Below are 18,700 nucleotides of genomic sequence, written 5' to 3'. Positions count from 1 at the left end.
TGAGAGTCCCCGCACGCACTGCTCACAGGTCCTTGGTGGCCTCACTGGCACCCTCCCTAATCCCAACACCCAATTCTATACTTCTGTTACAGATGTGAGATTAGCACCCTCTCAACTACCTTTGGCTGAGGAACTTCCCCTCCCAAAACAGGTGCGGAGTCGACTTCAGCTGCCGTTTTGAGACCGAGTGGGCAGCTGAGTACACAGAAAGGGCCAGCAGCCTCCCCACGTTTTTATTTCAAATAGTTTATAGCAGAAAAACTGATTTTACAAGGCTATTTACAATGTACAATTATTACACAAAATGCCTTTTTTTTACAACCAGGTACCGCTACGGAGCAGCCAGCGTGTTGTGACCTTGGAAGCCGCTGGCACCCCTTGGAAACCCGACTGCAGCTTCCAGAACCGTCTAAGACGGCCCCGCCTCATCAGGCGGCAGCTGGGGGTGGAATCGCCCCCGTGGTCCTCCCGCTGGAAAACCGGCTGATGCAGCAGAACAACAAACAGATCTAAGATGTTGAAAGTAATGAAACTTTCAATTAAATGAACAGGACATGAAAACTGGCTGTTGTGGGTTTTCCGGGCTGTGTGGCCACGGCTTGGTAGTTTTTGCTCCTAACGTTTCGCAAACAGGCAGTATGTTAGAGGCAAGAACTACCAGACCACGGCCACACAGCCCGGAAAACCCACAACGGGCAGTTGACTCTGGCTGCAAAAGCCTTTGACAATACAATGCCATAAAGACTCTTCCAGAATCTGTGACAAACAGGGAAAGCCTGAAGGGGAAACGCTGCCCTGTCGAGGAAAACAGTCCGTCTCCTGCGCAGGAATCCCGTGTGGGCAGAAAAACACAGCAGGTCAACTCGCCCAGTCGGCACCATCTTCATAAACACTCCTCAGAAATCAATAAATTAACAAAATCCATATGCAATTTGTTAACAATTCCAACTGACAGGAAATAAACATCTTTGCCACTTTCTTGGCCAGGACTACGCGTGGCACATTTGACAGAAGAGACACCCCCCCACCCACCCCCAAGTGCATCTGAGATAAAGAATCAGGCCCCTCCTGATTACTCTGGCTGGTGGGCTCAGATGCACATGTGTCCAGAGATCGGGGGCTGCACATGTTCCCCACCCCCTCCACCAATCACTGCAGCTACCAACAGATGGGATACCTGAGCATAACCGTCCAAGAAGGAAAACAGAGCGAGGGGGACATTTCATTTAAAAGACCTGGTTGTTTATTTTAAGATTTTCTTTTTTAAAAAACTGAACACATCATTTAAAAACAGTGGGCCTTGCCTTGGGCAGACAGGTCCTTTTGGTCTGGGCGGAAACAATAAATAATCTTCCTCAGCGGGCCCGACTTCCAATCCTCGCAAGCTCAAGGACGGAGGCTGTCAACCTGCATAGCTGGCAAATAATTTAATAAGGAACCCTGAATCCAGAGCAGCGCTGGCTGGGCTGGGCTTCTCTGCAGCAGACGCCTCTCCACGCGGCGGATCTTCTTCCCTGAACTCCTGAGCTTTCAAGGAACGTTTTCCAAACAAACAGTATTTTTAAATTATACTACAGACTTGGATGCACAAGTTAGTTTTCCCAGAATGCTGTCCTGGCAACAAGACACCGCCTGCACTCTGAAGCTCTCAATAGACCCCCCTCCCCACACCTCTTTTCAATCACCCCCTCCCAAACAAGTGAAGAAATAAGTCCAGAAATTTCAGGGACAGTTCCTCCAATGCTGCAAACAGCTGAAGAGCCTGTTACAGAGCAAGGGGGGGCTGGGCTGTCCCCCCACCTTCCCCATGCAATGTTTACAAAATGCTTTAATGCACCCCCACCCCCCAAACAAGGCTTCACACACTATTTCTTTCCCCAGGTGCTACAAAGCAGAACTGAGAGCCAGGGAGACTGACAATGAGAAAACACCGTGGGGAGGCCCCTGGACCAAAGCCCCCTCGTTCCCTACAATCGCACACAACTTCTGCGCAACTGAACAAGGCGGTTGTGAGTCACAGTTCCCAGGTCAAAGGTGCATAGCTGCATGGATGTCTCCCCCCACCCCCCATTAAAATAAAGTCACCTGAATTTTAAAACCAGCTGTCCCAGATTCCCTCCCCCCACGACACTGTCAGCTGTCCCCAGTGGTGGTCACAAGAGAAACCCTTTCCCTGGCCTCAGGCGGATTCTCAGAACTTGGGAGTCCGACCATCCTGCAGACTGTCTAGCAAAATGCCACCCTGCAACACCAGCCCCGCAAGGGCTGGGCCAGCCACTGGGGCAACCAGGGACGGATACCCTGCCGTGGGTTCCCTGCCTGCCCCCCACTTCTGCTGCAGAAGGAAGGAACAGGAGGGCGAACTGCCCTGCTGCCCTCCCAGAGAGAGTTTCTTCAGAGCCTGGCAAGAGGCAGGAACACTTTGAGCGCCAGCAAGGGGGGTCCCAGCATCTTGCAAGAATTCACTGCACCCAGTTTAGGGTCATTTCCCTGGACTTGTGGGCATGCATGGAGGGACCCCCTGCAGGGCAATGCTACTGTGACCGTCTCAGGGTGCTGGGGGGGCGGGCGTGTGGAGCCACGGGGCCGAGGCGGGCGGGGCCTGAACTTCTTGCACCTTTTCAGTTCTCGGCATTTCGAGCCTCCCCTGCCAGTATCAAGAAAGCAGGTCCAGCTGCTGGAGCCAACAAGCCCCTCCCCCCTTGCTCTGATCCAGAGGGGCACTTGGTTTGCTGGTGTCCCCCCCCCCTCGGCATCAGCACGCAGGCCCCAGGGCCACTGTGACTGGGAACTGCCCCCCCCCCCGCAAAGCAGCACTGCTGGCGGTCGCTTGCTGAGGACTGGGGTCTCTCTTAGCCCTTTGGTGAGGACGGCGTGCCCTTTGCACAGCTCAGCTGGCTGCCAGGAGCCTTTGTTGGGGGGGTGGAGGGCAGGATGCTTTCCCTCCTGCGGGGCATGAGGCGGGACCCCCCCTGCCCTGCCCAACCAGAAGGGCAAGCAGCTCCCTCTTTCACGCTGGGCCGGATTGCTCTGACACAGGCTCCAAATAAGCCAGCGCTGTATCAAAGCGGATCGCTGGCTGAGAAACGGGGCGGCCTTCCCACCCTGCCAGATGGCCAGCAGCCTGCGTTCCACCACCGCGGAGGGGGACAGGCCCCGCCCTCTGCCCCAAAGGCCAGCCACGTCCCCTGGAAGGACTCTAAAGTGCAGCCTGGAGGCAGAACTGGCAGGCGGAGGGGAGGCGAGGAGTCCACACAAGAGGCTTCGCGTCAGCTGGGGAAGCAACCGTCGCTGCACCCCGGGGAGGCCGAGGCGGAGCAGCGATGGAGAGTCCAGCACCGAGACGCTCGGCAGGCGGGAAAGTCCCTGAAGGCGGCGCGTCCTTCGGCCGTCCGCTGCTACGTGGCGCTGAGGACGAGGCAGGATCCGTTCTCCTGGGCCGGAGCTCTGGCTTCTGTGGTGGTGCTGGGCTTGGGCGGCCAGTCGGGGTCCACCAGCAGCTCCTGGGCCAGGTGCGCGTACTTGGCCTTGGGGGGCGCCTTCCGGAAGCCCAGCAGAGCTGGAAGGCTGCACCGCTGCCAGGGACCCTGGGGAGAGGCCAGAGAGAGAGAGAGCTGGCGGAGGCGAAGCCACCGGGAAAAGGAAGGGCAAAACCGACCACCTCAGCAGGCCACTCTGACTTCCACTGCCTGGGGGTGGGGTGGGGGGGCCTGGCAGGGTGCTCCTACCTGGCTCTGGTGACATACGGGGGAGAAGGGACCGGGCGAAGGCAAGAGGCCAGGCCGGGCTGGGGAGGAGGAGCCACGTTCCCTGGTGACCCGGCTGCCGGAGCGTCGTGGGACCAACGCAAGAGCCGCCCGTGTTGCTGGGGCTTCTCTCTCCTGGAAGCGGGCGGTTGTCTTCTCGGATCTTGAGCCATTCGGCTCTCTCTGCTGCAAGGGCGGCTGAGCTTTTGCTGGGGCACCCAGAGGCAGGAGGCAGCCGCTTGCAGCCTGGGCCTATGGGCCACCGAGAGGCCACGCAGGGTTGGGACAGCAGCAGGGGCTGCGGCTTTCACCTGGACTCCGCTTCCGTGAGTTGGGAGGGGTCTTAGAGGCAGGAAATCCAACCCTGGACCACCCCTCCCCCCCCAACACCAGCCTATCAAAGCTATTTAAAAGCAGCCACCGGGGGACTGTGAATGAGATCCAAACGGCCGCTCTGTTCAACCTCCACCGTGGCATGCTCTGGGGAGCCCACGTTAGTGACCCTCCCTGTCTCCTCAGTCTTACCTGCCTGCACATGCTCAGAGCTTCCACAGACAAGACCCCCTTCTCCCCACCACTGCCAAGGGGCATTTTATGGGGCACCCCCCACCATCACCACTGATCGGGCAAGAGTCTAGGTGGGGTGGGGGGTGGGGGGCCAGGTCTAACCTCCCGCCTCAGCTGGCCCGCAGAGCCTCCCACAACACGGCACGCAGCATGCTTGAAGGGTGGACGGTAAAGCACAGAGTTCCAACCTGTGGCGGGTGGGAGGAGGGCGGGCGGAAGTCCCTTTGCTTGTCCCGACGGAAGAGGACTTTCCAGAGGACCGTGTCAAGCAGGGCATTCTGTGGCACGTGGCAGGAGAACGAAGAAGACCGTGGTCATTTCTGGAGAGCCGGCACTTCGCAGACGAGAGCTGCAGAAGGCCACCAACCCCGCCCCCAGGGAACCCCGGGAAGGCTTTGGGCAGCTAGGTGAGTTCACTGGAGGGCGGAATGAAGAGTGTGTATCCCGGGGGTGTGTGTGTGTGTGTGTGTGTCTGTTTCACAAGTCTGGCTGCCCACTTTCACTCCAGTCTATTTTGATCCTGTTGTTCTACAATGACTGCTCGTCAGCCAAGAAGCAGCAGGGAATAAGCCGCTTGGATAATAATAAAAGGCAGCAAACAAATTGCTTGAATAATAAATACAATGAACCTCAGGACACCATCTCTTCAGCCTCCCCAGTCAGCAGGGCAAATGGACAGCAGGGCAAATAATTCAGGACTGTACATTTATCAGGTTACTCCAGAAGAACTGTTCCCCACCAGGTTAGTGAAAGCCCAGTCAAAATGCCCTTCCCCCTTTGGCCAAGCTTTGGACCCTCTAGAGTCTGCCACTCCAGCCCTCCCAAGGCCAGGGTGGGGCACGTGTGGCAGAAGGAGGGCAGGATGTTTCCCAGGGCCGAGGACTCCTCTTCCCAATTCCACCAGCATCCACTTTTAAAACCTGTCTGTCAGCCCAAGTTTCTAGGCTTGATGGCTGTTGACGAAGATCCCCCGGAAAGGCTGGAGAGGGAACCCTCGGAGGTCTGTCCAAAACTAACTTCACAAATAATAAAGGCTGAAGAGCAGTCATGAGAAAGAGCAGAGATCGGCTCAGCGGAGGGGACCTGGCCCAACGCAGATCACAGAGCCTGGACCCCCTGGCGGCAGAACGCCCCACCCTGAGCCAGAAAGGAACTTTCCAACGGGACTGAAGGCACGGAATGAGGTGGAAAGACGGACACGCCCCACAGGTGAAGCAGTGAAGCAGGAGGAGGAAGCTTGGCCTCAGCACCTGTCCCTTGTGGCCCCCACGACTCACCTCCACCAGGATGGACACGGCACCATTCAGGAGCACGATGATTAACATCGTCACTCGCCACGGGAAGGGAACACACACCAGCTGCAAGAGAAGACGCCCCGCCCCCCCACACACACACAGGTGAGCAGGGCAGCCATCAAACAGCTGGTTTCCAATTTCAGGGTCCTCAACCCCCCTCCCCCCTGCTGAGGGCTGGCAGCCCCCAGAGGCAGGCGCGTGGCAGGGGGCTGCCCAGGAGAGCAGAGAGGAAACCTACACCCACAGCCATATCCCACCGGACAATGCATGGACCCCACCTCCAGCTTGCTGGGTCCTGAAGACCACCTGGGCACCTGAAATGGCTCAGTGGCAGAGAACAGCCAGCGACTCCCTGGGGGCCGTTCTAGGCTAGGAAACTGTGCCAGCTCTGACCAATGCTGGGTGCCTCCGCTATGCCACTCCTTGCGCCCTGGGGCCTGCCAGCTTCCAGTTCCTAAATCCTCCCGATGCAAACAGGAGGGGCAGGGGGTCCCGCAGAGGCCGGGGAATGTGCAGAGCCCCTTTGGATCATACCTCCAGAGCCCAGTCAATGGCTCCGATTGGATGCAGCATGATGAAAAGCGTGAGGGCATACAGAACCATCACGGACAGAACAAAGAGATCTGCAAGACGGAAGGGAGGGAAAGAATTCAGAAGCCCCAGAAAGGTGGAGCACGGGGGCTACTGGTGGCCCTGGCCCTTTGAGCAAAGCTGCAGCCAGGGGCAGCCAACCAGAGGGCAGCCAACTCTCTCCCAGACCCAGACTCACCACCAGCCGTGGCTTCCACTGTGCCCGTGGGCCCTCCCCCAGGGCTGGGTTGCCTCTGTTTGGCACTCGGAAACGTGGCAGCCTGCCTCTTTCAACTGGGTTTCCTGGCCCTGACGGCCTGGCTCCCGAAACCCTCGGCCCTCCGGACAGGGGGAGAGCGGTTGACAGTAGAGGCACTTGGCTGGCCCTGCCCTTTGTGGGGGAGCTGGCAGAGAGATGCCCAGAAGCGCTGCCAGCCCTGCGCCCCACCAGCCTCCCCAAGCCCAAAAGGAGCTGTGGCCCCGCTGCAGCGACCATCTGGGAGACAGCGGGCATCCTTGGGGCGGGAGGGATCCCGCAGAACCCTGCTCGCCTGCCTGCCTGCCTGCCTGCCTGCCTGCTCAGCAGGTGACCCCCCGGCGAGAGAGCTCAGGCGCCAAGCAAGGTGCATACAGTTCTTGTGGCAAGGCTGCCGGAAGGGCTTCCCCTTGGAGAAAGCGACGGCGACGGTCAGGTACTGGAAGCAGGAGATGAAGAAGAGGGTGGTGTTCTCGTAGTTCCGGATGTTGTGCTCGTCGTGCAGAGTCCCGTTCCCATGGGCAGAGGCGTTGGCCCCCGGGGCCCCGGAGGGGCGGCAGGCGCTGCAGCAGGACAGGCAAGTGGCAGAGGGACAAGGCAGCACGGCAGGGGCGGCGCTCCAGCCTCGCACGCAGGGCCTCCCCTCTCACAGACCGGTTCTTGCCCAGGCTCAGCCAGCAGTTTCACGGCAAGCCTCGGGAACCACCCGTTTGTCCTTCTCTAGCCTGCCTCTTTCCCCAAGCAGCTCAGGGTGGCACGCAGAGGTGGTGGCCATCGTGTGAAGGGGGCCGGGGGAGAGACCCACAGGAGAGGGAGGAGCCGCCTGCCATGGGCCGCCCAGCCAGCTCCACTGCTCAGCAGGATTGGAACCCAGGTCTCCCTGCCTCACATCCAACACACACACACACAGGTGCAAAGCCTCGGAGGCCAGTCTTCCCCTAGAGGAGACCGCTTCTCTTCCCACGCCTGTCAGGAGACCTTCCCGGAGGGGACCAAGAAGAGAGCAGGGGAGGGGAAAGCACGACGCAGGCGGCAGCTCACCAGCCCCCCCCCCCCTGAAGGGAGGAGGGACAATCACTGGCAGACCAGGACGCAATACAGGCCCTGCCACAAAAGGCCGGTGGTGCCAATGCAGGGAACTCACCCCCCACACGCACAGCCTTCCCAGCACACAATGTGCCCCCCCCACCCTCACGTCCCCCCCCACACTTACTCCGAGTGCGGCGTCCACGGCTCATACCACGGCTGCTGCCTGACCCAGAGGAAGCCGACGGTCTGGAAGCCGAAGCAGATGAGGATCTGGGAGACCACGGAGCACAGCAGCGGCCCGGAGATGAGGCCAGCCGGGGGTCTTTGCGCCACAAGCTCCTTCCAGGCCGGATTCAGGCTCACTGCAGAGAGACGGGCAAGGAGACCCAGCTAGCCATCCACGGGCTGCCCCCAAGCAACAGCCCAACACAGTGACCCCCAGAGACTGGGGACCCCCCAGCATCCCCCATCCCGGAAATGGAGAAGTGCACGGGGCATCATGCAGGGGTGCTGCCCACCCGCACCCCTCTTCTGAGCCTGGCCCAGGCCGCCAACCTCTCTTTGCAGCAGCAGCAAGAGTGGCTAGCAGCTGGCCTCTTGAGACATCCACCAGACCCCACTGCTAAGGGAGCTGAGCCCCACGGCCTGCTGGGGCGTGCCGGCCTCAGCCCCACTGCGCCCAAGAGGATTCCTGCCCGTCCCGGGAGCAGCAGGATGCAGGGAAGCAACTTCACGCAGAACCTCTTCCGGACTGACCCCAGAAACCAACTGGGAAACGAGAGCGAGGCCCGTGGCTGTTCTCGGGCGGGGAGGGGGGCAAACCAGCCACGCAATACTCACTCGTGAAGACCAGCACCAAGATGACGGCCAGGTCGATGAAGAGAAACTGCAGGTCCCCCAAGTTGCTCAGCATCTGCAAAGAGGCAGGTGGCTCGTCTGCTGGAGAAAAGGCGGCCCTGCCCCTCGGGAGACCCCCCGGCCTGTCTCTGGGTGGCTGCACCTCCCCTGCACTGGGCCAAAGGGCAGGGCCACGGACTCTCTTCCACTACCTGCAAGGCCCTGCAGAGCCTCCGTGGCCACAGGGGAAAGCCCTGCCATGAGGACGGAGAAGGGAAGGGGCAGCAGCCAGAGGGGCCTTCCCAGGGGCTTTGCTGCCGGAGACTCACCGAGTACAGCAGGGTGACAGACAAGTACTGGATAATGCTGTACAAAGCCATGAATTTGAACACGCAGAAGGACGTCACCAAAGCCGCCCGGCCTTCCCTGGGAAAACAACACAAGCCCCGTCAGACAAGCAGCCAGCGCTGCGGTCAGAGGCACACAGCTGGCCCCGATCCAGTCCCCCACCGGGCCCCAGCTCAAAGGGTCAGGTTCAAAGGCCCTGGACAGCCACTTTTGGAGGGACACAAGCACAGCTGAAGAGCACACGAGCACAGGCAACCCACAACATTCTGCTCTGAGCGCAGATTCAGCCCCTGATTCAGCTCTGCCACAACAGCTCCTGCTCAGAGCACAGGGGCCGTGCCTGAAGACCCAAAGCCGCCAGGGGCAGAGGCAGACTCTCCCCGCAGTAGAGGAGCCCCCTCCCTGCCCAAAGCAAGACACACCCCAGGAAACCTCTTGTCAGCCGGCACCGCCCGCCATTTCTAGGGCAGGATGTGGATCATGGTGCAGCTGCCCTGCCTTTGGACTCACTGCCGGGCAAGCAGGTGGGGCAGGCGGCATTCCTGCATGGAGGGGGCTGGCAGAAGATGGCTGCTGGCTACAGAAGCCCGAGGCCAGGTCACCCTTTTCGTCTCAGGTGTCCAGAGCCAGCGCTAGGCTGGGTCCAAAGGGGAAGGGCTGAACCCTCCTCGTCTCTGGCCTGAGGCTCTGAATGGGACCGGCCCCGGAGTGAACTGGGTCCCTTTGCTGGCTGCTGAATTGCCTCTGTGTGGGGGAGGGGAGGGCTTTTCTTTCTTCTGGGGAAGACACTCTGGGAGGACAGGCAGAATGTGCAGAATGAAATGGTCCTCCTTTCTCTCGACTGCTCTGGGTCTGAACGGCCGTGAGTCCTGGGCCTCCGCCCTCTCTGGGCACAGCCACAGTGTCCAAGCACGGCTAAGAACTGCGACCGGCCAAGTGTTGCTTGAGTAGAGAGAAATCGGCCTTCAGAGCAGATTTACCTGATCAGGTTTGGCACGCAGGAGATGCTGGGTGTCCGGGAGGTGAATGGCGACGCCACGGAAGCCTCCAGCTCGGACAAGGAAATGCCGCCGTGGGCCCTCTTCAGCGCCTGCCAGGGGATTGGGGAGGGGCAGAGGGACAGAGAGAGAGAGAGCCAGTGAGGGTCAGTTCTTCTGACCAGCCCAGCGGAAGCAGGTGGCCACAGAAGGAGGGTACTCACCCCACAGTCGTTCGCCCCGTCACCACACATGCCCACGTAGTAGCTGCAAAAGCACAAAGACCCGTCAGGCTCCTGCTGGAGGACGGCTCAAGACCCCTGCAAGAAGACCACTCAGACACGGCAGGGAGATCGAGCGGGGCATTTCTCACAGCCGGATGAGGACGCCTGGCCTCGCTGCAGGGCCATTGGCTCAGCTTCTCTCCCCTCCACGCAACCGGCAGGTGCAGGCCAACCAGCGAACCCGTCCAGTCCTTCCCTCCCCACCCCCCTCCGGAGTGCGCAGTCTTTTCTGGATCTCAACGAGTCCCCTTGAGCTCTCGGGGTGCAGGCAAGGCAGGGCGGGGACAGAGACGCTCAGGGCGAGGAACGGAGGGCCCGACCCCAGCAGGCAGACTCGGCCAGCTGTTCAGGTGGGGCTCTTATCAGCAAGACGCCACCGCTCTGCTGCTTGGAGAAGGCCAGCCTGGCGGGAGGCCCCCTGAAGACACTTCAAGGGAGCCCCCACCAGCCCCCCCCCGGCAGTCAGCAGCAGGCCAGCCCAGGAAGGGGGTGACCGTGGGAGGGAGGGAGGGAGGGAGGGCTGGCCTGAGCAGCAGGCTCCCCTCCCCAGGAGCAGGCAGCCAACAGCCCAGCAGGCCGGAGCAGAGTTCAAGGGACGCTTGTGGCCCCAGAGATCCAGGGAGGTTCCGAAAGGGGCTTGGGGGACGTGATGGGACGGAGGAGGGCCAGACAAGGGGAGCTCAGGCCAGGGCAGACCAAGAGACTCGAGGAAAACTTCACCGCCAAGCCAGGACAAAGCCTCCCCCTCCACCCACCCACCCACCCCCAGCAGCAGTTTTGTAGCTCAGGGGAGGCGGAGGGTCCTCGGTCTCTGGGGGGAGGCTGAGGCCACCCCCGGGCCAAAGAGCCACTTTCACCAGCACTGGCGGAGTGGAGCAGCCACCGCTGGCGCCAAAAAGCCCTGCTCTAATCATGCACAGCTTTGATGCCTGCAGGGCGCTCTGCGGAGGGCGGCCCCTGAAAACAGCCTCCACATTTCAACTGGTCCAAATTGCAGCCGCTGGATGAAGGGAGGCAGAAAAGTTGGCAGCAGCTGCCCCTCTGCTTCCCGGCACAACCTCCAAAGCCCAGTGAGGCTGGAGGCCAGGAGGACAGATGGCCCCCAGGCTGAGACCCTCCTCTGAAGCACAGCTCTCCTGGGTCACCCCTGAAGAGGGACCAGGGGGGCGGGGGCTGTGAAATGCCCTCCCCTTCGAGGAGCTCCTGGGGCCTACTTTTTGGGTAGAGGCTGACACAATTATGAACGGGCTAGAGAGAGCGGACAGAGATCTTTTTCTTCCTCTCCCAAAATAGCAGAACTTGAGGCTATCCAATGGAGCTGACAGGCCATAGATTCCGGACAGATGAAAGAAAATACTTCTTTGCACAGCGAGGGATTGAAGTGTGGAATTCACTGCCAGAGGATGCGAGGGGGGGGGGGCGGCACAGGCTTCAAAAGGAGGCTGGACAGATTCACTGAGGAAAGGGAGGCCTAGCAGTGGGTACCAGCCACGGGACTAGAGTGGGAACCTCCCCACTTAGAGGCCACCAGTCTCGGGATCCCAGGGCCAGGAGGCACCAGCAGGGAGAGGCCTCGGCCTCTGTGTCCTGTCGTTGGACCCCCAGAGGAACTGGTTGGCCACTGTGTGAGCAGCAGGCAGAATGCTGGACTAGAGGGACCCCTCCCTCATCTGATCCAGCAACTCTCTCCTTGATGTTGTTAAGGGCCCCCCCCCCTCTGTTCTCGTGTCTGTTTACATCTTTTCATGGATGGAGCCAGCAGTCTTCCCATTTAGGGAGGGTTTTAAAAATGGGTTTTGCTGGGCGCCTCGACTTCGATTTTAAATTTTGTACTAACCGCTGTTTTTAAAGGGGATTTAGTGATCTATTTATATTGGAATTTAATTGTTTAGTTTTGATTGTGTTTAGTTGTATCATGATTTAACTTTGTTGTACACCGCCCAGAGCCCTTCAGGGATAGGGCAGTATATAACACTAGACAATAAATAAATAAAATAAAGCTAAAACGTTCCCTTTTACTCAGGATATTAACAAAGGTGTTTTCTTTAATTCCATCGAATCATAGTTAGAAGAGAACACCAGCGCCATCCAGTCCAACCCCCTCCCATACAGGAAGACACAATCCAAGGACCCTGGACAGATGGCCATCCAGCCTCTGTTAACAGCCTCCAAAGAAGGAGACTCCACCACACTCTGAGGCAGTGTATTCCACATTCCACTGTTGGACAGCCCTGACTGTCAGGACATTCTTCCTAAAGTTAGGTGGAATCTCTTTCCCTTCACCTTGAGCCCATTCCTCCTGGTTCTAGTCTCTGGAGCAGCAGAAAACAAGCTTGCTCCCTCATCAACATGACATCCCTTCAACTATCTAAACATGGCTATCACGTCACCCCTTAACCTTCTCTTCTCCAGACTAAACACGCCCAGCTTCCTATGCTGCTCCTCATAAGGGCCTGGAATTCAGATCTTTGACCATTTTGGTTACCTTCCTCCAGACCCACTCCAGCTTGTCAATATCCTTCTTGAATTGTGATGCCCAGAACTGGACACAGTATTCCAGGTGAGGTCTGACCAATGCAGAACAGGGAGATACTATTACATCCCTCGATCTAGACGCTACACTCCTATTGATGCAGCCCAGAATTGCATTGGCTTTCTTAGCTGCCGCATCACACTGCTGACTCATGCTCAGTTTGTGGTCTACCAAGACACCCAGATCCCTTTCACGTTTCCTGTTGTCAAGCCAGGTGTCACCCATCCTATACCTGTGCATTTCATTTTTTTTTCTGCCCAAGTGTCGTATCTTACATTTATCTTTGTGGAAATTCATCTTGTTAGTTTTGGCCCAGCTCTCTGAATTGCCCAGGTCCTTTTGAATGCTGGCCCTCTCCTCCGGGGTATCAGCTGTCCCCCTAATGTGGTGCAATTAGCAGGCCCTCCGTCCCTTCACCCAAGCCATTCTGCTGTCTCACAGCCTGCCTCTGGCTCAAGGCCTGCTTTATCCAACATTGCTTCATAACACTCAGTGTGTCAATTGTGCTGTTTTCCTGCCCTGACTTCTCCTTGTGGCGGTTGTTGCACTGTTTTAGCTGCACACCACCCCAAGAAGGGGGCGGGTGGACCCTCCACCCAGGCGGCTGACCAAAGTTCAGGATCCCAGAAGCCTGAGCCAGGCGGCAATTCTTGTGCCACCCCTCAGGGGAGAGCAGCCGGCCTCGGGGCCTGGGGCAGGGAACACAGAATGCCCAGAATGCCCAGGGCCTGCGCTCGGCCTTGGGGATGGACAAAGCGCTTGCCCCTTCCATGCCCTGCCTGTGAACATAAGAATGTAAGAACGAGCCTGCTGGATCAGACCAGAGTCCATCTAATCCAGCACTCTGCTGCTCGCAGTGGCCCACCAGGTGCCTTTGGGAGCTCACCTGCAGGAGGTGAAAGCAATGGCCTTCTGCTGCTGCTGTTGCTCCCGAGCATCTGGTCTGCTAAGGCATTTGCAATCTCAGATCAAGGAGGATCAAGATTGGTAGCCATAAATCGACTTCTCCTCCATAAATCTGTCCAAGCCCCTTTTAAAGCTATCCAGGTGAGTGGCCATCACCACCTCCTGTGGCAGCATATTCCAAACACCAATCACATGTTGCGTGAAGAAGCGTTTCCTTTTATTAGTCCTAATTCTTCCCCTCAGCATTTTCAATGGGTGCCCCCTGGTTCTAGTATTGTGAGAAAGAGAGAAAAACTTCTCTCTGTCCACATTTTCTACCCCATGCATAATTTTATAGACTTCAATCCTATCCCCCCTCAGACGTCTCCTCTCCAAACAAAAGAGCCCCAAACGCTGCAGCCTCTCCTCATAAGGAAGGTGCTCCAATCCTTCAATCATCCTCGTTGCCCTTCTCTGTACTTTTTCTATCTCTTTGATATCCTTTTTGAGATGAAGGCCTCCTCAGTCTCCGGCCCCAGCAGGATCCTTGCGGGGGGGGGGGGGGGGGGCCTTTAGACAGGCCCTTAAAGGCCAAGTCCTTCAGGGGGCCCACCCTGTGTGATGACCACACAGTTCCCTGGCCTGGCAGCCCCTGGAAGGGACGCATTCTGCCCTCTTGGTGCTAAGCCCCACACTGCCCCTGTGCCCAGCAGCCCACGCAGCCGTCCAGTCCCAGGGAGATCTGACAGGCGGGGTCTCCGGCCCGTCTTGCAGAGGAGCCCTGGGCAGAATGGAGAGATGAGGAAGGGCCCAGCGGCTGCATCATGCCAGGGAGCACCAGCTCTGGGCCCCCCACAGGGGCCATCTGGCTGTCCTGAGAGGCAGGTCGGGGGGCTGCCCCTGAAGCGGCTCCTGGGTGCCTGGATTCCCAGGGATGCGGCCTCAGGACACGGAGGCAGTCCCTGCAGCCACTGATGGGCCTCTCCTGCATGAAGCGGCCTCTGCGCTGGGGCAGGAAACCCCACAGTCCAGGGACTTGTTGAGTGCAGCAGCGCGGCCTTTGCCCCTCCGGACCCTGCCACTCATCTGCTTCCTGCCTAGCCTGAAAAGCCCCCCCCCCCCCCCGCTAGTTGGCCCAGGAAGCAGAACCCCCAAGGCCAGCCAGGTCGTCAGGAGCACGCTACTCACTCGACATTCTGCAGGGCTTCCACCAGCTGGGTCTTCTGATCCGGTGCCATGCGGGCAAAGACTGTGCCGTGCAGAACCAGCTGTGGGAGGGTGGGGGTGGGGGGAATTGGAAGTGTTAGTCCTGCCATTCAGTTGCATTCAGATCAGACACGGAACTGCTGCAGCACCCCTTTCGGCAAAAGCCCCTGCGAAGCCCCGCTGCCAGGAAAGGGCAGGGTCCTGGGGCAGAGGGCTGCCAGCAGGCATTGGCTGGAGGGCTCTCTGGAGGAGGATGGGCCCTTGGCCTGCCCCACAGGGCTAGTGGGCTGCTAGGAGCTCAGAACGGAGGTTTGACTTCCTGATACAGGACCCGAACATCTCAAATACTCAACTTTGGCCATGGCAACAAAGAGCCCTCTGCTGGACAGGCGGAGAACTGCACCCATGAGACAGACCTCCCCTTCCCCGCCCCCCACCCACACACCCCAGAAAGAGAAAAGTGGCGCTCGGGGTGGGGGGGGTGGGGGTGGGGGTGGGGGTGGGCAGGCTCCTCTCACAGGCACACAAAACAGACCATTCGCAAGGCAGAAGTCCTGCCTGTTCAGAAAGGAAAGCAAATCGCTCCAGCGCACAGGGCTTGGGTGTGTGCGCGTCCTGCTATACACACAGATACACACCTGCCTATTTTCCATTTGACATGTACTGAGCAGGGGAGGCGCCAGACCTGAGCCCCGCCCCCCAGCCCCGCCTTCAGCACAGAAGAAAGCCACGAGGCTGCCCCAGGTACGGACCTTTGGGACCAGGTCCTGGAAGTGCTCCTGGATGACTGCAAAGGACTTCCCGCTCATCGCAAAATGGTACTTGGTCACGGGGAGGTCCTCCAGGTTCTCCGGGGCCAGCTTGACAGGGATCTCCTGCCACAGGGAGGAAAGGGGGGGGGGGTTAGGAGAATCTCAGCCAGCTGCTCACGGCCTGCAGCGAGACCTCTCCCTCCCTTGCCACGAGGACAGCCAAACCCAGGGTCATGCCCTCTTGCTGAAGCAGGGCAGAGAGCGCCTCCACTCCCACACTGGGCTGCTTTCCCAGTTCACCCCCTCCCCCCTGCTGTGGTTTTTGGCCTGGGACAGAGAGCTCTGTTTTTTCTTGGGGGGCAAAGAGCAGCTTTGGGGGACAGACAGCACGGAAACCACTGCAGGGGAGCCTCCCCTGTGCCAGGCCCGACGTCTGCCCCGGGGACTTTTAAAAGTGGGCAAGGAGGAGGTGCACCCCAGGACGAATCTTTTGGGCCTCTCCTAGTTTGGGCCCAAGAGCCACTGAGCTGCTGCTACAGCTGCCTTTGGCCCTTCCTCGTATCCCACTCAAGACCCACCTGGATTTGGCCGAGATCCTCCGCCACAGCACCGAGAGCGGGATCGGGGCCTACCTCTGGGTGAATGGCTGGCAAGGGATCGGGGCCCTTGCTGAGCATGTCTGTGTAGTGCCAGCTGATCCTGGCAGGCTGCCCGTCCTTCGCAGCCAGCGCCTCTGCGACAATCACCTTGTCAGGGGGCTGGATCATGCCACAGTCTCTGGCCACCGAGACGGCCGTCAGCAGGTTGTCTCCTGTGAGGTCAGCAGAGAGGGAGGCCGGGGTTGAGGCTCTGCCACTGATCGCTCACACACACACACACACGCACGCACGCACGCACGCACAACCGTCCAGCCATGTGCGCAGGAAGCAGCCTGATGCTGAGCCAGACTCTGGGCCCATCTACTCAGCCGGGCTCTCTGGTTCTCAGGCACAGAAAGGCCTTCCGTATCACCCACTGACGGGAGATGCGGGGGGCGGAACCTGGGGCTTTCTGCAGGCCAAGCAGGGGGTCTCCGGCTGAACCAAGGCCCCCCCTAACTGGCCAAATAAACGGGCACCGATTTTTCCTTCCCAAGCTTCCGATTTAGCATTGGCTAATATTTGGCTTAGGTGTTTACATATAGAATGTTTGTAAATTACTTTTAAGGTGCTTCTTGGAAAACAGATCGCAGCAGGAGCAGCAGTGGCGTAGGAGGTTAAGAGCTCGTGTATCTAATCTGGAGGAACCAGGTTTGATTCCCAGCTCTGCCGCCTGAGCTGTGGAGGCTTATCTGCGGAATTCAGATTAGCCTGTACACTCCCACACCCGCAAGCTGGGTGACCTTGGGCTAGTCACAGCTTCTTGGAGCTCTCTCAGCCCCACCCACCTCACAGGGTGTTTGTTGTGAGGGGGGAAGGGCAAGGAGATTGTCAGCCCCTTTGAGTCTCCTGCAGGAGAGAAAGGGGGGGGGTATAAATCCAAACTCTTCTTCTTCTTCATCCTCCAGACTGGCACGTTCTCTAAAGCCCCGGCTCTGTGTGGCCCTCAGGCAAAAAACCAAGAGCCAGTCGAAACACATGCTACCAGACTGTGCAACACTGGGATGGGACTCCCATCACAGGAACCTGGGCACAATCCACACGCCTGCCTCCGCCATTTCCGCTGGGCTGCCAAGCCACGCTTAAGGCCCTCCGTGAGCTGCCAGCAGCCCCGTCAACCTGCCCTCAGCCCCAGGAAATACGAACAAGGGCCACTCGCTACACTCGGAGGCTGCGGAGCTCTGGCTGCCCGGTGCTTTGACCTGGGGGGTCTTCCGGGCCGCTGGCTGGCCTCTGTGGGAGGCTGGATCAGATGGAGCCCCTGTGGTCTGACCAGGTGGCATCTTCCTTGGCCCAATATTTGAGCTGGACTATTCGACGGCCGGAGCCCTGCAGGGGGCCAGACTGGGCTGGCCGCCCACTGCCAGGAGCTGCAAAGCCCAGCCCCCCAAGGAGAACTGCCCCTCTGCAGTTGGCCCCAAAGCCCAGCAAGAAGAGTCTACTTACCGGTCACCATGACGGTGCGGATGTTGGCTTTGTGCAAATCTTCAAGCACTGCAGGGGTTTCTTGTTTGAGTTTATTCTGCATGATAATTAAGCCCAAAAAATCCATATTGGTCTCAATGGCCTCTCTGCAGCGTAACCAAGGGGGGGCGGAGAGAGAGAGAGAAGAAACCCTGTTACAAAAACTACAAACTTCCATCTCTGGTCCAATTATCTGACAGCAACAAAATCAAAACAGCAGTTAGGGAGGGGGACATAGTCAGACTATTAAGGTCAGCAAAATCCTAAGTAGTCTTTGAAGAGCCTGAGACAGGACTCCCAGGGGGGCAACAGGCAACACCCAGGCAGAACAGGTGGAAGGGGCCGGGTCCAGGGAACCAGCAAAGGGACAAGCAACACAGAACGGGCTCTCCCTTCTTCCAACCCACCCACCACGCTTCTCCATTGGGACGGGAGCATCAGCATTTGCAACCAAAGGGAGAAGAGCTCGATTCTCCTTTAGGATCCCCTGAGAGATCAACAAGAGCTTCCAAGAGTCAAAGCTTAAGAATATAAGAACAAGCCAGCTGGATCAGACCAGAGTCCATCTAGTCCAGCACTGTGCTACTTGCAGTGGCCCACCAGGTGCCTTTGGGAGCTCACTGCAGGATGTGAAAGCAATGGCCTTCTAAGAATCCAAGCAATTCCCCTTTAAAGCTGTTTATGCAGGAGAGAGGGAACCAAAATCCCTTGATCCACTATCTCCACCCTGCCCCTCGGCAGCTTTTTAAAGGGCAACGAGGATGATTGAAGGATTGGAGCACCTTCCTTATGAGGAGAGGATGCAGCGTTTGGGACTCTTTAGTTTGGAGAGGAGACGTCTGAGGGGGGATATGACTGAAGTCTATAAAATTATGCTTGGGGTAGAAAATGTTGACAGAGAGAATTTTTTCTCTCTTTCTCACAATACTAGAACCAGGGAGCATTCATTGAAAATGCTGGGGGGAAGAATTAGGACTAATAAAAGGAAACACTTCTTCACGCAACGTGCGATTGGTGTTTGGAATATGCTGCCACAGGAGGTGGTGATGGCCACTAACCTAGATAGCTTTAAAAGGGGCTTGGACAGATTTATGGAGGAGAAGTCGATCTATGGCTACCAATCTTGATCCTCCTTGATCTGAGATTGCAAATGCCCTAACAGACCAGGTGATCGGGAGCAGCAGCAGCAGCAGCAGGCCATTGCTTTCACCTCCTGCAGGTGAGCTCCCCAAGGCACCTGGTGGGCCACTGCGAATAGCAGAGTGCTGGACTAGAGGGATTCTGGTCTGATCCAGCTTGCTTGTTCTTATGTT

General features: G+C 58.4%; 1 protein-coding gene across 4 annotated transcripts in view; it reads right to left on the bottom strand.

Annotated features, from left to right (window-relative positions):
• Positions 1–1,225: 1,225 nt before the first annotated feature.
• The window catches only part of ATP13A3 (ATPase 13A3), a 48,211-nt gene continuing 30,736 nt past the window's right edge, over positions 1,226–18,700 (bottom strand). For 3 of the 4 annotated variants that reach the window (XM_048505480.1, XM_048505482.1, XM_048505481.1), the window contains 14 exons: positions 17,370–17,494; positions 15,918–16,096; positions 15,286–15,408; positions 14,516–14,595; positions 9,850–9,892; positions 9,629–9,738; positions 8,630–8,726; positions 8,304–8,376; positions 7,648–7,825; positions 6,810–6,997; positions 6,143–6,231; positions 5,591–5,671; positions 4,502–4,591; positions 1,226–3,587 (listed from right to left, as the gene is read on the bottom strand). In XM_048505480.1, coding sequence (XP_048361437.1) covers positions 3,399–3,587; positions 4,502–4,591; positions 5,591–5,671; positions 6,143–6,231; positions 6,810–6,997; positions 7,648–7,825; positions 8,304–8,376; positions 8,630–8,726; positions 9,629–9,738; positions 9,850–9,892; positions 14,516–14,595; positions 15,286–15,408; positions 15,918–16,096; positions 17,370–17,494 — 1,645 coding nt within the window. In that variant the 3' untranslated portion in view covers positions 1,226–3,398. The remainder of the gene's footprint in view (positions 3,588–4,501; positions 4,592–5,590; positions 5,672–6,142; positions 6,232–6,809; positions 6,998–7,647; positions 7,826–8,303; positions 8,377–8,629; positions 8,727–9,628; positions 9,739–9,849; positions 9,893–14,515; positions 14,596–15,285; positions 15,409–15,917; positions 16,097–17,369; positions 17,495–18,700) is intronic. The other variant, XM_048505479.1, reaches the window with a different exon arrangement.

Source organism: Sphaerodactylus townsendi, linkage group LG08 (genome assembly GCF_021028975.2).
Source record: "Sphaerodactylus townsendi isolate TG3544 linkage group LG08, MPM_Stown_v2.3, whole genome shotgun sequence".
In the NCBI taxonomy this organism is placed as follows: Eukaryota; Metazoa; Chordata; class Lepidosauria; order Squamata; family Sphaerodactylidae; genus Sphaerodactylus; species Sphaerodactylus townsendi.
Note: the sequence above shows the minus strand (reverse complement) of the source record. Positions and strands in the feature narration are given on the sequence as shown.